The sequence below is a fragment of the Streptopelia decaocto genome (assembly GCF_964273445.1).
Source record: "Streptopelia decaocto genome assembly, chromosome: 11".
In the NCBI taxonomy this organism is placed as follows: domain Eukaryota; kingdom Metazoa; phylum Chordata; class Aves; order Columbiformes; family Columbidae; genus Streptopelia; species Streptopelia decaocto.
The window spans coordinates 5,764,962-5,781,816 of NC_138666.1; the positions used below are offsets into that span (position 1 = coordinate 5,764,962).

General features: G+C 42.7%; 1 protein-coding gene across 7 annotated transcripts in view; it reads right to left on the bottom strand.

The window, feature by feature from the left end:
- Positions 1 to 16,855, bottom strand: part of NFAT5 (nuclear factor of activated T cells 5) — a 58,182-nt gene that overhangs the window by 8,238 nt on the left and 33,089 nt on the right. For 6 of the 7 annotated variants that reach the window (XM_082062578.1, XM_082062580.1, XM_082062576.1 and 3 more), the window contains 9 exons: positions 14,288 to 14,480; positions 12,065 to 12,255; positions 10,978 to 11,150; positions 7,478 to 7,612; positions 7,255 to 7,307; positions 6,005 to 6,137; positions 5,319 to 5,396; positions 3,143 to 3,291; positions 177 to 2,613 (listed from right to left, as the gene is read on the bottom strand). In XM_082062578.1, coding sequence (XP_081918704.1) covers positions 177 to 2,613; positions 3,143 to 3,291; positions 5,319 to 5,396; positions 6,005 to 6,137; positions 7,255 to 7,307; positions 7,478 to 7,612; positions 10,978 to 11,150; positions 12,065 to 12,255; positions 14,288 to 14,480 — 3,542 coding nt within the window. The remainder of the gene's footprint in view (positions 1 to 176; positions 2,614 to 3,142; positions 3,292 to 5,318; positions 5,397 to 6,004; positions 6,138 to 7,254; positions 7,308 to 7,477; positions 7,613 to 10,977; positions 11,151 to 12,064; positions 12,256 to 14,287; positions 14,481 to 16,855) is intronic. The other variant, XM_082062575.1, reaches the window with a different exon arrangement.

Consider the following 16,855-nt stretch of genomic DNA (forward strand, 5'->3'; position numbering starts at 1 on the left):
ACACTGAGAGCAACATGATGAGCATGTATATTCTCAGTTGTAGTGCTGCACTACTTATTTCACGATTTTCTTCTTTTGGTAAGGAAATATCTTAGAATTGAATAATCATTGTCTCGTGGACTCCAATCAGTAGCTCTTCTAAACTGGAAACTCAGAATCAGGCATCTACCACTTACTGTTTTGAATGCCAAAGAGGAATATTCCTGATGTTTGCTGAGATGAGGCAGGAGAATTCTGCAGCTGGTTGATGGCTCCTCCTGCTGTGCTGTGAAATAAAGCAGCTTGTTGCTGTGGAGGAGAAGCAGGTCCCGGCATTCCTGCCATGCTGTTTTGAGAAGAGTACATGGGAGACTGCTGCAGCTCCGGCTGGCTCATGCCGCTCTGCAGGGCAGACATGGAAGCTGAGGAGATGAAGAGGGTGACTTGTTGCTCTTGGGAACTCGGTGACCCTTGCACCAGCTGAATCTGGGGTGAGTTATGGAAGATGGCTGGCTGCTGTGCTTCGGCCTGGCTGGACCCCGGGTTCTGAAGAGAAGACACTGGTGTTTGACTCTGGAATTGCAGGGGCTGCTGCTCCTGGTTCATTGGTGCCATGTTGGTCTGTGGATGAAAAATGGACTGGCCTTGTTGCTCCTGATTGGGAACTGGGCTTTGATTTGGATTGAAAATCATGTTCTGTTTTTGAGAAGCAATTGTACTCATTGCATTTTGGTTACTGAACATCATGTTCTGCTGTTGCTGCTGCTGCTGCTCTTGGGATGGAGGACTGCTCTGAATAGCAACTATCGAATGCTGAGGCTGGAAGATGGCTCCTTGCTGGTTCTGGGGAAGTGAGCTGGACTGCATGGAGCCCAGCGACACCTGGGACTGAAACAAACCCTGCTGAGCAGGCTGGGGCTGGGGCTGGTCCTGGGGAAGCATGGAGCTCTGGATATGAGCTATCTGCGGCTGCTGCTGGAAAGAAGTCTGCTGTTCAGTGTTGTTTGCTGCCTGAAGAGGAGAAATGGGATTTGGGCTTGTGAAGAAGGACATCTGTTCATCCTGAGTTGCAGGGTTGCTCATAGAACTCTGGGAAAGGAACATGTTGGCAGACTGCTGGTCTTGAGGAACAGAGGAGCTCTGCAACACTCCCATGGCGTTCTGCGAGTGGAACATCGGAGGCTGCAGCTGGTCTGAGGAATTGGTACTGGGCTGGTTGTGCACAATGGAATTTGGACTGTGAAAAATAGAGCCTTGTGCTTCCTGTGATATATTCTGAGCATCACCAATAGGATTCTGAGAGTGAAAAAGCTGAGCTTGTGAATGTGGAGACTGCTGCATAAAGCTTCCCGACTGAATAGACATGATTTCTCCGCCTTGCTGGAACAGCCCTCCTCCTTGCTGTTGGGTTCCACTTGCCTGAACAGTCATCATGTTTTTGGTAGATGAAAAGAGATTAACTTGAGACTGACTTTCTCCACTGTGCTGCATTTGAACCATGGTCTGAAATACTGTACTTTGCATCTGTTTATTCTGACCTGAAGCTTCTTCTCCATCTGCAGAATTTGATGCCTGAAACATAGAAGGTCCGTTGTTGGAGACCTGTGGCTGAGCAGCGGGGGCGGCCTCACCTCCAGACACACCGGGAGATGAAGAGAATAACTCACACTGCATCTGCATGTCTTCGCTTGTGGATAACCCGCTCATCATGTGAGAGGCCTGCTGGTAAACGGGTGACTGCTGGAGGGCTCCGTTCCCTGATGTCGCTGATGAGAACAGATCAGACTGCATCTGTGTTGCAGCTTGGCAAATGTTCTGTTGGATTCCCATCACCATTGCCGCAGAAGTCTCCATCGCCTGTTGCTGCTGCTGCTGCTGTTGTTGCTGTTGGTTGGACAACGCGTTTTCAGGCTGAGAGTGAACATTTTCAGCTCGTCCAGGCAGAAGGTTCTCTGGTCTGGAATGGACAGCTGTGTCTGATGAGGAAAATATCCCAGAATTGACACTATTTTGTATCTGGCTAACTTGCTGAAAGATATCTGCATTTAGCTGATCTTGAACATCCTCACTGCTGTCTGAACCAGAAAATAAAACAGAAGATAACTGCTGTTGAGCTTCCAGTACCTGTTGCACCAAGTCAACGTTTCTGTTGCTGCCAGTGGCAGTGTTGGTTGGGAAATTTCCAGCCTGCAGCTGCTGGATAGTGTTCTGTAACTGACTCACACCGCTCGCCGATGAGAAAATACTTGATGAAATCTGTTGCTGCAACGTCTGTGCTGGTTCCGAGAGTGAAGACTGTTGTTGTTGTGATGCATCAGTTAATTGTGACAAAGTGACCACTGTGCCATCTGATTGCAAGACTTCCCTGGTCTGGGAATCTCTCGGTTGGAACTGTGCAGCTTGCTGCAATAATGCATCGCTGTTCTGCAGCTGACCTGGAGTAGAGACTGTGGAAAAGTTACCAGGCTGGGAAATATCCTGCGTTTGGATAGTAGTTAGTGTCTCTGTATTATACACCTTCGGCTGGATTTGTTGCTGGTTTTCATTTTCAGAAGGTAAATGGGAAGCAGAAGTTGATATGCCGGACATACTGTTTTCCAATGTTTGTTGAGTTGGTCCAACCACATTTGAAGCCTGAAAAGAGCAAAACATTAAGCAATTCATAAGCTTACTCAGCATAACCATAACTTAAGCATAAGCTTATAAGATGTCCACCAATCCACTATGTTCAGGCAAGATCAGATGGAAGATCTGATGGCTACGCATCTCTCCATACATAACCAAACAAGTAAGCAAACGACCAGCAGTGGAGATGCTACTTCATGGAAGGAGTCAAGGCATAATTTAATGAAAACAATGCTAGAAGTGATTAAAATAATATTCTTACAGTAATTTACTAGTTTGGTGTCACAGGATAAAAGAAGTTCATCACAGTTATCACTAACCAATCAATTTGTTTGAATGCAGGAGCAAGATAAGTTACTTTCAAAGGAAAACATCTAGTATTTTAATCATGTTCTCTGATCATACGTTTTGCCCAGACCGATCTCAGACACAACACTGTCCCCCTGCGTTACTCTTCTCCACTATTAGAACACAGACTGATAGGCAGAGGTAACTTAGACTATTACAGCTACTGTCTTCAGAACACAACCAAACTCACCTTGAAGACAGGGGGAGACCTTTTTTCTGCACTTACTTCCATTGGAGACACATCTTCATTCTTAATCATACTGCTTGGCATAAGCGGAGTTATCAAGGCACTAGGAAGCATGTTCACCTTCTCCAGGTTACAGCTGGTGGCTTTCACTGCTGCAGTCACAAAGAAGGGAAAGGCAATGGAACATCAACACTCGCTGTGCAGAGCGGGTTCCTCGTTTCCCTGCTCCCCGTTCCACGGTGCAGCTCTACCCTAAGAGCTCTCATCCTCGTGTAAGATGTCAACATGCAGAGAGATCACTGCAACCATTTGAATACTGTGAATAATCCTAAAAAAAACACTCAAACCTTCAAAGATTATTTTTAAGACTAACAGCAAAGCCTTGGTTTTGTTTTTCTTTCATTCTGTATCCTCCCACACCAGGACAGCCGTCTACCAACTGTTTGAGCTACAAATGTGAGAGCTCAAGACTCCACAAATTATCAGATTTTAAACTTTACTGCACATTAACTGTACAACTTTCCTATTTCATTTTGAAAAATGTCTGTTTTCAGATAAGCATGTGAACAAAGTGACCAAAGTGTTCGGACAGTATCCTAATTCTCTTAAATGACTAGTCAAGTAAAAACTTGATAAACCTGCATGCCAGCTCTGTAGCAAAAGCAAACTGTTATTTTGCTTCTGTAGTGTCTGTTTCTTCTATTTTTAAGTAGAAAATTGGTTTCTTAAAATGAATTTTTAAATTTTAATTTGAACTTTTCCTGATCCACATTAAAAATATTACATAAGCTGAGATTCCCACCTGGTCTTTATCATTTAGAACAGTGAGGAATGGCAAGCTGGGACACATGGAGAGATAAAGTACATAGAGCAGACAAGATTGTGCGACCTCTGGTTCATGATCAACCCAGAGCACAACAGGCACAGGAATGAACTGTCAAAAAAGAGCTGGCTCACAGAAAACCCACGTAAGAAATTAAATTAAGATTTATCACACAAATTAAGCAGAGGGCGTGAAGCAACAGCAGCAGCACGTTGTGCCCTGATGAGCAGCAGATGTTCTCCCAAAACCGCTGATCTCCCCTTGGTTGATCACTGGATCAGACAGGTGTCAGCCTGGCCCCAGTACATCAGTCATTATCTCCCTCACCTTTTTAATCTCTGTGCCAGAAGTCTTACCAGTCCCTTTATCAGCTTGTTTCATTGCCCTAAATGTTTTTGCATGTTTCTCCCCCAAATATTCTCGGCAGGTTTAAACTCATCATATCTTGTATTATCCTTCCCAACAAGTTGCAAAGTCAACTAATAAATACATCCCCTGCCAAGACCAGGCTATTAACTTCAAACACAGGCTTCATGATTTTAACCTGAAGCTACGGATTCCTATCAAACCTGTGATCACCTCGTTAATTTGCTTACCTTTCAACCTGCTTTCAGCAGAGCAGCCTATGGAAATTTCCATTAGCCTTTGTGCACTGCCATAGTTCTACCAATCAACTAAGAAACATTGCTTTCCTCTACTTCATTTCAATTATCGCAAGGATCAATTCACTTCACACTTAAAAGGCAGGCAAACCTAAAACTTGTTCCCTTGGAACAAAAAGATAAACTTTGCATGGACAGACTGGCCAGGAAAAAACCCTCACTGAAGGGGAATTGCCAGAATTAGTGGCAATTAATTAGCTTGATGCCCTGGAAGCACCAACAGCTTCTGAAAAATACCACATTGGCACATCAGGGTTTTCAGTACTCAGTTCTTCCCTCAGCACCAACTTGTGTGTGTTTCTGCTTAAAAGAGCAGTACATAGCTTCTAAATCCTTCGTATTAACTGCCATCTTAGGCAGCTTTCTTGTTCTTTTTCCCTTGCAAGAGTATTAAATGAAGATTAGACTGAAGGGCCTGAGGCGTGAAAACAAAAATGGGGTTTTTTAAGTGGCTTTTGGTTTGGGTTTATTTTGCGAAGGTTTTGCTCTATACTAGCCCATGTTAAAATATAGTTAAAGCAATACAGTTATAAAGTAAAATATTCAGAATCAGAAAACAAACCTCACTAGAAGAATATGGCCAGATTTTATAAGCACAGACTTATCTTCACAGGATGTCTGATTCATTCCTCCAAATTTGGGTAAGAATTCATAGTTCAATTATTAACAACAATGATAAGAATCAATTTAGTACCTTTTATAGCCTCTTCAAAAGAACAATGTTGGGCTGGGCTGGAGATTTCCTTCTTCACATTAACTTTCAGAGTACCAGCTGTTGAGACAAAACACATTGAAAACTTCCTTACGTTAACAAAATAAACAACAAAAAAACCCCACAAAGCAAACCAAAATAGTTACTTATACCTTAAAGAAACTGAGGTTGTTTGAATCCCAGAGACACATTCCGAGTCACACATAAAACTTTGTTTGTGGCTGTGAACACGCCAATGATCACAGTGCTCAAAATACCATTTTCACTTCCAAATCCAGTCAGTCAGCAATTGCACTGTGCATTGCAATGCAGATTAATAAAATACATCAGATGGTCAAACCTCAACAGCCTTCAGGATAAAGCTTGGTGTAGTTTTTTGGTGTATTTGGTGCACTGTATGTAAGATCTCTACTTTTTTCCTGCTCAGCTTCATTTTGAACCTTATACTAGAAATGGATGCTACTTTCTAAGAACAGCTGTCTCCAGGAGCTGGAATTTGAGCTACTTGCCACATAAGTGAGAAAAGCCAGGCCAGCAAGAGGAGTTTGAAAAGATCCATGTTCTTATTAAACACTTCTGGTTTATGGACTAAATGCTAAGAAATCAGCAATGAGATGCTTAGCAGGTGAAACTGTCCACTCCTTTCCCCAGTTTTGTGTTGTACATACATGTATCTGGAGTGTAGGTAAATGGCTGCACATCGTGTGATCTGCCAGCGTTGGTCACCACGTATATTCCCACAGAAACAGCTGAGGTTATTTGCTGGTCATGATATGGTGGCACCTTCACAATAAGGTGATTCTGGAACACAAAAATAATATTTTTAAAAATCACTTTGTTACTATTGACTTTAATTGTATTTACACCCCCCAGAACAGGGACACGCACTGATAAAACATAAAAACCAAAGACATTATGGAAAACACGATCGAGTTATATTTTCAGTAACTAACCCGTGCTAGAAGATATTTGAATAATCTGCCCATATGATGCTCGTTGGCAACTTACAGGTTAAATGGAAGGTGAAGAAAGCAAGGACCTGTAAAGTCCAGTACTTTAATCATAAGCTTGGCCTAAGCTGCCTTACTGAACTGCAATCCCTTCACCATCGAACGCTGCCGGACACTTCACCGCTCTGCTGAATCAGGTCCTTGTATTTGGTGTGAACAGATGGAGGAGGCAGTTTCACATGACACTTAAGCGGATTTAGCACTGAGCAGACATCAAAAAATAGGCCTGCGATCAGTCATCAGCAGCAGCAGTGACGAGTGATCTACAGGCTGTTTATTCCCCAACTATCTGTCCCAACAGAAGTGCGAAATCATTTCTACCAGTGCATGCATGGAACTGCCTTCGAAGCGGGAGCAAGGCGACATTTGTCAGACATTGTTTACACCTCAGTTTCTCTAAGTTCAGCCCAATAACGACAATTAAGTGTGTAAAAAAGAATAAACAAATACTTTGCAAAACATTGCCCAGTGGAACAGAAATCCAGCCAGATGTACAGACCATGGCCCACGAACCATGTGCTTCCCCTCAGTAGCCCTAACGCGTCCTTAGAAAAGCTGCTGGAAAACCTGGAGTACGCCTTTTAATTATATCCTAATTAAGGACAAAGACTTGCTGATCAGGGTCACATGCCACACTCCTACAGTGGTATCTAAGTTCTCAATTAGAAACTGAACAACTATACTTCTGTAAATCCCAAACAATTATATTCTACCAGACTCACTAAAGAACTTATTTGAAGAAAAGGAATATTATTTCTAGAAATGCACAGGAAGAGGGAAAAGCTTATTCAGTTTTTTGGGGGGGCTGTTTTTTTTTGTGAGGTTTTTTTGTTTGTTTGTGTTTGTTTGTTTTTTCTTTGAAAACAGAGTTGGAGTATTTTTTTGTAACAATAATAATACAGAAGTACCTGATGAAATAATTCCATGTCTATTTCAGCTTCTGCCTTCCATGAATTCTCATCTAAAGGAAAGTTAAAAAGCATAATTTATTGTACATCCATATAAAGCAATTTATTGTAGTGTCTTCAATTCTGCTTCTCGGTTTGCTCTCTACAACTAAACTTTATCAACCCCCCTAAACCCAAACACGTGCTCTTCAGCACCCCCAGCCGTTGCTGCTTTCACACTGACCAGAAACGTTCTCTTGGAAAATCACTTTTGTTCCCTTTAGGAAGTTCTTGCCAATCAGAAAAACTTCCTCTTCGCCCTTCACAGAACAACTGTGCAGACTTTTCTTTAGGATCTCTGGAACTCCTGCGGGCTGAGCTGCAATTGAAAAAACACACAGCTTGAAATCAAGACAATACCAACATCCAAAACAAAAAGCTTTTCCTACAGGATTAGAGAGGAAGGAACAAAATAATTCCTGAGCTTCTTCCTTTACTATATCATTCACGACAAAACTTTTCAGAAGAGAACCGTTCCGAGCATTTCCTCACTAAATGTAATGACCTCATAAAAATCACACTTAGGTAAACGATCCCCTAATAATATTTTCCCTTTTCTCCTATACTTATTAAATCTTTAAAACAAAACTTCCAGTGTTTACGCTAAAGCTCAAGAAGTGTTCTGAAGAGACGAGAATTCAGTTCTGTAATTCCCTGGCACAGAGAGCGATAAACAAACGCATCAGCCCTCAGATACAGCTGAAGCACAAACTTATCCTTAAGCTCATAAAAACATTTTTTATGAAGCTCATTTTGTTCTGCTATGCAAAAGGGCAGAAGTAGCGATTCCCATATTACCTGTTGGTTTTTTTCTCAGATTTTTTTCCCATGCCGTAGCTTTCCGGCCGGCACAAGAGCTGGAGGGCGTCCCTGCGTGCAAGGCTGGGGCTGGACCCGCATTAACGTCCCTCCCAAAACCCCGTGATCCCTGGACTTTCTGAGCTCTGCACTTCGGCTGATACAACTGCAAGAGCCGAGTCTCTGCAATTAGGATCGCAGCAGTTTATACCCCGGAAACTGGCTTACAGATCACAGCCCTGGAAACCTCCACCTCCCAGGGATGATTTATACGACACATTACAAACTGTCTCTGCTGCAAACTATTTCTGTGCTGCTTAAAGCATTAATCAAATAAGCCCACAGGCACTAAATGAAAATGAGCGCCAAAGACAATTTAAATGCAGACATACATTTTAAAACAATGTATTTTTACTATGTCACATGTTATATGTTATGAAATCATTCCAGTTTTTAATAATATTTTCTCAACCACCTTTTCTGTTCAACACAAAATCCCAGTGGCATAGGCCTGTACTTGTGCTTTGCACGTACATGGCCCATTTTTAGTGTTTAATAACAGTATTCTCTGGGCTTACACAGAAGAACACACGTACTGTAACACTCCAAATTATTTCATGACCTTTCTGAAAGGATTTTTTTACAACTGTTGCAGTGGGTTCCTCGGCAACCATTACGCAACACTAAATACGCTCAAGGCACATGAACTTATGAAAAGAGCAACTGGATTTAGGTTTGCTAACAAGTTAGCAAAGCCTGTTTAAAATGTAGACCTTAAATAATGGCCTGCATCTACTTAATGTATTTCCTATGGTTTCAGGAACATTACTGAAACTTTGACAGCAATATTAGTTGTAAAACATAAACAGGCTCTGATGAGTGAAATGAACCTTATTATGAGAAGGTGCAGTACACATCTATAATAAGACCATGTAGCAAACAGAGCAGATGTAATGTGCTGGAGGAGATGATTTATATAAAAAAATAAATGAAACAACAACGTTTTATGCCATATTACTCAGCCAGTATTTATGTACCAGCACTACTCGGCTGGTTAAGGTTTTACTGCAATCACTGTAACTTGGGAGTACGTTAAGGCTGCAGAAACACAAAACCTGGGACAGCAAACCTGGGAAGAGCCTCAAAAACTTTATTTAGGGAAGGACAACTTCTTTTTTCTTTCCTTCTTCCTCTTCTTCTAATGTCCTTTAGCATGTCATCACTCAGATATTCTGCTTTTTACTCATCACTCATATCTTGAAGCATAGCTACTAATGTTACAGGTACCAAAGGATCCATTTGACAAACAGGAATTAAGACCACAAGGGACCCTCATAAACCAACCATGGAATGGCCTTACCAACAATCTAAGCAGGAAATGCATCAAAAATACCTTTTTTAGCTAAACAGCCTCTTTTAAAATTGGCCTTTCCAATAGCAAGTTCTGAATTCAAGAAGACACCAAATAATTTACATTCCCATTTCTGCTGTTATTTAAATAACTTTATCTTTAACCAGTAAGTTAATGATACAAACAAAACATATACAGAAATAGGTTTTGGAGATTTTACAGAAAATTTTTATCTCTTAAATCTGAAAACGAACATCAGATACTATAATGCGATACTGACCGGAACAGACTACAGAGATAACCATACTTCTAGCAAACGTACTTATGTATTTTCCAACAACATAAACAGATAAATCTGAGAACTCCACCAGTTTGAAAAACACAGGGAAAAGAAAGATTTACCAGAAAGTGGCAGGAGAAGGAAAAAAGCTGGGAACACCTGGAGCTGACCTTTCTGGCAGAGCACCCAAGCACCAAACCACGGCCTGAAGAATCATGCACAGGGGAAGGGGAAGAAGGGGCTCCAGGGCCGCTGGCAGAGCAGAGCAGAGCCCCGGCAGGAGGGACAGGCCCCACGGCATGGCTGCTGAGCCGCCCGCAGCGCTGGAGCCGCGCGGGGGTCTGATGGGGCAGCTCACATGGTTCTAATTATCTCCTCTTCCAATCTGTTCTTTCACTGGCAACAAAACTGCGCTGCGCTTTCTGATGAGTTGAATAGGAGCCCTGACACAATAGGTACTGACACTGCTTAGAAAAAAGAAAACACCAAAACCAGTAAGTTTTTGTACGACATAAAGAGCACAACACAGGCACCCAGGAGCTTGCATAATCACGCCACGTTCCAGGCATGGAGAAAAAGCTTTCCTATCGTCCTGTGCACTGGGAAGCAGCAACAGTTCCACCAACAGCTGTCTGACACACACTTCCCTGTCTCTTCCCTTCGAGAGACGAGCAGAATTCCACAGAGCTGGCTACAGGCAGCCCCGGTGTGCTGCAGCCTCCCCGACCGCCCCGGCCCTGCTGCTCGGTCTGACCAGCCAGCGCAGCCATCTGCGCCCAGTGTTAAATAGAGCATCTTAATAACTAGCTATAAAAAGTTTCGTTCTTGCACTGAACCAGAACAGATTCAGCCTCTGGCCCAACAAACTCCCACAACTGTGAAGAGCCATGCTCACTAACTTCTGAGAAGCCCTTGTTGTCACTGAGAGCTGGGACACGAACGTGACAATACAGATCAGAGGAAAACCTTTATCAGGAAAGTCATACAGTGAGTTCAAAGGAACCATGCCAAAAATTCTCACCTTCTAAGAGGCAAAAAAACATTTAATAAAAGTTATAACTACTTTTAAATATTGGTCAGTCATTTAACTAACACCCCCCCGCCCCAAATAAAAATCAATCCATGTGATCTTAGCCATAGCAATTCTGAAATAATCACAGATTAACACTGGGTTTGTTTTTTCCTCAAGGCGTGTTTAGGCAATCACGCTAAAATCCAGAGTCCTCTAACAGCAACTTTTAATTTTGATACTTACTGCACAAGATTGGGGAAGAAGGTGTCTGAAGAGTCAAAGTTGAACCATCTTTGCGAGTGATGTTAACACGAAACACCAGCCTAGCACGTGTGCTTTTTTTCTTGGAACCAGCAATCCCTATCCTGGCTTCAACATCTGCATTTCTCAGCTTCAGTATTCCCACGCAATCAACCCTAACACCACAAGATAATTGAGAGTTTAAGAATTCAGCATCTTTAATAATCTTTCAACTACTTACACATGCCACAAAGTCAAAATTCTTGAAGAAATTACTGAACATTAGGGGCTTTTTTCATTTACATGAAATCTCTATATGACCTTTCTCATTACATAGCTTTGTTTTCAATTCATCCCTACATAATTTGGATGATGAATCATGTGAGGAAGGAATATGAAAGTAATATGAATAAAACAGAAAATCCAATGTAACCAAGTAATTCTGGTAAGCATTCAATTTATAATAACGGATCTTCCTTCTTCCATTCCTGGGGCTAGATCTGGGTTTGTAGGATTACTGCTACAAAATATTCCGTGTTCACTTGAAGCAGCAGTATAAGAAAACTTAGCGTAGTCCCATTATTTTGTATGCTGAGTGGGAGCTGGGAGTGACAGGCCTGTCACCGCGTCACCGGTCCCGGCTGAGCCCGATGCAGTGCTGACGCGCAGAAACACACGCTGGATGCAAAATGGGTTCGAGCAAAAAGCAAACAAACAAAACAACCTCAAACACAGCCTGATGTATTAAGAAGAATATTGTTATTTACAAGGATCTCAGGCCCTACATCCAGAAAGTACAGGGAGCATCTGAGGCCTAATTTGGGATGTTCAATTCAAAAAGAACATGAAATTAGTGTAACAAAGTTAATCGATAAGGTTTAGGGAGAGACCACATGAAGGATCAAGTATAACAATCACAACCTGAGAATGCAATTTAAAAGTTTTTCTTATACATGTAGCTCCACTAAATGCCTGGTGTGTACCCAGATGTTCCAGACTTTTAACTGCTAAAATCCAGTTGAAAAAGGAAAATCGGTTTCTGAAAACAAACTAATAAATGACAATTTCTTAAAAAAAAAAAGCTACTCACGCAAGTGTCATATTGTTGCTTGGGTCCAGTCCAACCTCAATAACAGTCGTTCCCTCTATATCCACCTCTTTACAGGGAGTGGTGTTTCTCCCGGTGACCCTGCAGGCCTGGTAGAACCCGTGTGGCTTCACCCGACCAGAGTCGTTCCCCACGAACACCTGCAGCACCACCGGCTCGTTGTGACCTTCCAGCTGAAATGCAGCAACACATGGTAAATATTCCAACTGGCCAGCAACGCCTCTTCATCAAAACAGAAAACATTTTACGCAGCTGAATTTGAAATGAATCTGCTCCCAGTGTAGCTGGAAACAATCCTAAGCGAAGAAGGAACAAAAATTTTTCATCTAGTTTACAAACAAAATGGCAATTTTTTTTTATCTTTTGTCATTTGTTCTTCCAGTAAAAGACAATCAACCCTTAAATAAACACTACAGGCTCCCACACACAAACCACTTCAAAGAGTTCAAAATCCAAGAGAGTATGAATAAACATGGGGCCATGAAAACAGCCAACAAAAGGACTTAATTTCATGCAGTGGCCTGAAGGAGAGGGCAGGAAAGGGGACTCCGCCATCCTGCCACTGAATCTGTCACACGGAAAGCTGAACGAATGGTCTTTGTCATGTCATCAAAGTGTCCTTGGCCCGAAACAGCCTCACTACAGTGAACCGAGTGCTGGTTCTCTTCCCGGTGCTCTTGTCAGAAGAAGATACAAAAGGTGTGTAAGAGGATCTCCCATCATCTGGATGGTAACTGCTCCAGCTCTGCAACACCATCAGCAAGCAAACATGAAAATCTGCTACCAACAGCTGAACACCTGCTGACACCTCACAGGCACGATCATCTTTCTTTTGCCAGACAAGTCACTTCACTAAGTACTGTTTATACAATTTTAATGTTGCATATTGATTGTAGGCTCTCTAGTTCTCAGTAATCAAGTATCGTGGTTTTCTCTGAAGGGCCACAGAACGTGCTCCTCCTCAGTGGCTTAAGGGGGAGCATCTGCACAGCTGGCCATAGAGAGCAGCGAGCACCAGATCCCTACTGAACTACCAACATTTCTATACTGTTCTTCCTCGTCTTTACAATATCCCAAACAAAACAAAAAGCCCTCTTGTACTTTACTTTTTTTTTTTTTCCCCACTAGCTCAGATTTCCTGAAAATCCACTGACTCATTTTGTCTGTCCAGTCCTGGCAGGCTTTTATACGCAGGGTATGAACTAGTTTGCCTGTTGGTGAAACAAACTGGAGCTTCCAGGAATTCAGTAACATGAAACTCTTCCAAACAGAATTTTCACTGATAGGTGCTAAAGGGTAACTGGGAAAGGAATTAAAAGGAAATTCAGATGAACAACGGCCCATTACAGAAATTCACACAAATGAGCACTAAACAACCATAGCAATAGGACTACATGGAGGGATTATTTTCTTATGAAACTTTACTGGATTTTCTACATCACTCAGGAGGACTGAGTGAAGCGTTAGAGATGGTTTTAACACTCTTGAACTGGACTTTAAAGATAAGTATACTTCTATACATTGGCAGCAGTAGTCAGCACAAATTTTAAGGGCTGTATCATAAACATTTATTTGTGGAGCTGGTAAATTAAAGTCATCGAAGTCTATACAGGAAACAGGCTGCGTTTGTTCAGCACGCTCACAACTGCTCCCTCTGCTCCTCCTCCTTTTGCCAGTTCTGCCGATCCACATGTTCTTCCCCGCTGCTAAGTACACTGTTAACACAGCTCAGCTCCACCTCGGGACTCTGCCTTAGAGACAGACACATATGTGGACGCAGATACTACTTTTTTTTTTATAAAGGCGTCTTTTGTTTTTTAAATGAAACCTAGTTTTATGTCTTTACCAATAAGGCATAATGATGACCCACTGCCATCAGCAATCAGCTACAGTGCTTCACCGTCCTAGTTCTGTATGCTTCAAGTGTCTATTTACACAGTTGGCGTAACTGTAGTTTAACAGGACGTGCATCACAGATTATATATCTCTGCCTTGACATAACGCATCCTTCCTCCTGTAACTTTGTGATGCAAATCAGACTTCTTGTTACCTGCAAGAAGAGTTACAGCACAGTCCCTACAGCACAGAGACTGCGAAGTCTGTCCACTTCCCTCTAAAACCAGAGATCCCGGGCCTCTTTGAAAGGAACCAGTTCCCCTGCTACTGAAGCGCCCTGGGAAGGGCTCCTGTCCCCCTGACACCCACCTTCACGGTGGGGAAGCCCTGCTGCGTGCGGTCCTTCACCGAGCCCCGGCTGCCCTCCGTCAGGTACCGAGCCCGGTGCTGGGTCTCCGGCTGCACCACGATCTTCAGCTCCTTCCCCTCGCTCTTGGTCGGGTACTGACCACACAACATGGGCGTCTTCTTCCCGCCAGTGCCCTTCGGGGTCTCCGATGCTCTGGGAAGCCAAAGCAGACCATGAAAAACACATTATAAGCAGCTCCCTAGCAAAAACAAACTAAATCACAGAAAAGCTAAAAAAGATAAAGAGTGTATATCAACGGAGAGAAGGTTGATAGTTGAGAGCAAACTTTGGAGTTCTGTTTCTGAGAAGGAAGGAAACCTGCAGGAGGAAGAGAAACGGTGCTTCCCTGCCTCCTCCATCCAGTGCAAACGGAACTGCTTTGCAGAGTGAACATAAAGGATGGGAAAAGCAATTAGCGTTAAACTATGCTAACAAACAGAAGAAGGCTGATAATCTGCTTTTTCCTAGTATGTGATACAGCATGATATTATCCAAATACGCTGTTTCGCTTCTGTAACAAATATGCGTATGTACACACACACACTGAATGGATTTAAGGTTAAATGATACTTCTTTAAACAGGAAAACAGCCTCATGCCTGTCTCCGCCTGAACTTGCATATCCATGCAAACTCAAACACCAATTTCTGTCAAAGCAGATGGATATTTTTTTAAAAAACCAAATTAATTACTGCAAAAGCTCTGACATAATTACACCAGTTTTAAATCTGCGGTGTATGCAAAACCACTGTTTCTTTCCAGGTGCGTAACTGAATGTGTACTGTAAAGATTTTGTGTTCAGTTCCATAATTAAAACATGAATGAAGAAGCCCTCCAAAGTACAACGTCATGTGGTCAATTCTGTGTTCAGTTTAAAGTACAATGGAAAATAAATCTTGATCTTCTCCAGGGCAGGTTTCTATAATGGTCCTGTACTGAAAATGGACCCATTTCCCACTAGCAAACATAGACATGCCATGGCAAACGGGACAGGCAGAAAAAGTGCTCAATGAATTGATGCAGAAAAAAAAAGTAGTTTCCAACTCTGAAGAAAGCAGTTTAAAATAACAGGTGTGAATTGCTTGAAAAACAAATCCTGTTTCAATGTGCAGTATATGGAAGCAGTTTATCCTTGATTGTTTCTTCTCAGGGAGAAGGGTGAAAGAAATGCCGCCTCTTCCAAATCCTTTCCCGAGAGCTTTGCCACTGCCCTGAAGGCCGGGGTGACCCATAGCGTTCTCTTCCCAATCCCCAGTTGATTTATACTGACAAACCTATCAGCACCTTCCTCAAGCTGCCGGGGTGCAGTGACGGTTCCACGTCACTCCTGCACCACCTGGCCCAGCTGCTCCTGCGCAAGCACCTTCCCTGCCCCGACCCCTCCAAGTCCTGTTTGTCACGCTTGTATTTCTACAGACCATCCAAAACCTTTCAATAGACATAAGAAAGGGCTCAACTGGACATGGCCGTGCTCTGCAAGAATTTCCCTCACGTTCTCCTGCTTGGAGGGTGAACCACATCAGCATGGGCTGCCCAGCGAGGCTCCTGCTGCCCCAGCACGTGTTCCCGAGCAGCCCCGGCTGCCCCACGCACTCGTCTTCAACCCAGTGACCACAGAGGCAGGACCGAGATAAAAACTGGTACGAAAAACTGCCAGAGCACCATCTCTCTGCCAAGGGGTCCCAACTGCTCTGCCGTAGTCTAGTCAAACGGGCCATTTAAAAAACAAAAATGCTATGTAAAAACATACCTTCTCTTAGGAAAATAAAAGAGACAAAATTATTCTTCAACGGAGCATATACAAAACCTGCAATACACTAAATAAACCGTAATTAACACCAGTACGCTCTTCGCTTTTGTATAAGTTAAGCAAAAATGCTAATCAAACTCAAGCTCATTAGATAATCAGGACATTACTCCAATGGACTAGTGATTAAAAATTATACATTTATGAACTTTCCATGACTATCTCCTCTTTTACTCAATCAGGATTCTAAATCACACAGCTATAATCTCTTAACGTGCCCCAAGAAGGTGGGAAGGAAACCTCAGCCACTGGCACCACGGCACCCAACCTGCCACGGGGGCTCAGGTTCCTGCACCCGCTCAGGACGGGAGAGCATAAAACCGTCGCTGGGATTGCTCAGACCAACCTGCTCACATCTCCAGCTCCGTAAATTAAAACAGGAGGCTGAGATGTTATTGCATTTGAATGGAAGCGTTTGAGAGGCAGCCAAAGTGAAAGTCACTTTTAACACTTAAAATGTGAAGTTTTAGCCGTGTGCTGTTAACACTTGGGCCTCTCCAACACAACTCCCTTTTTCTGACAGTAGTCTTAAAACCTAAGTTACCTCAATTGTCCACATACTAATATGTTTTACATTGTCATATTTAGGAAAGAGGTGCTGGCTAACGATTATTTTGAATGTCTTCCCTCTAGAAACCGAAAGTAATCGTTGCTTTCAATCAGATTAGCCTAACTTGAAAGCAACTGTAAAGCCTTTACCAGAACTGGGCAGTGGTCTTTAT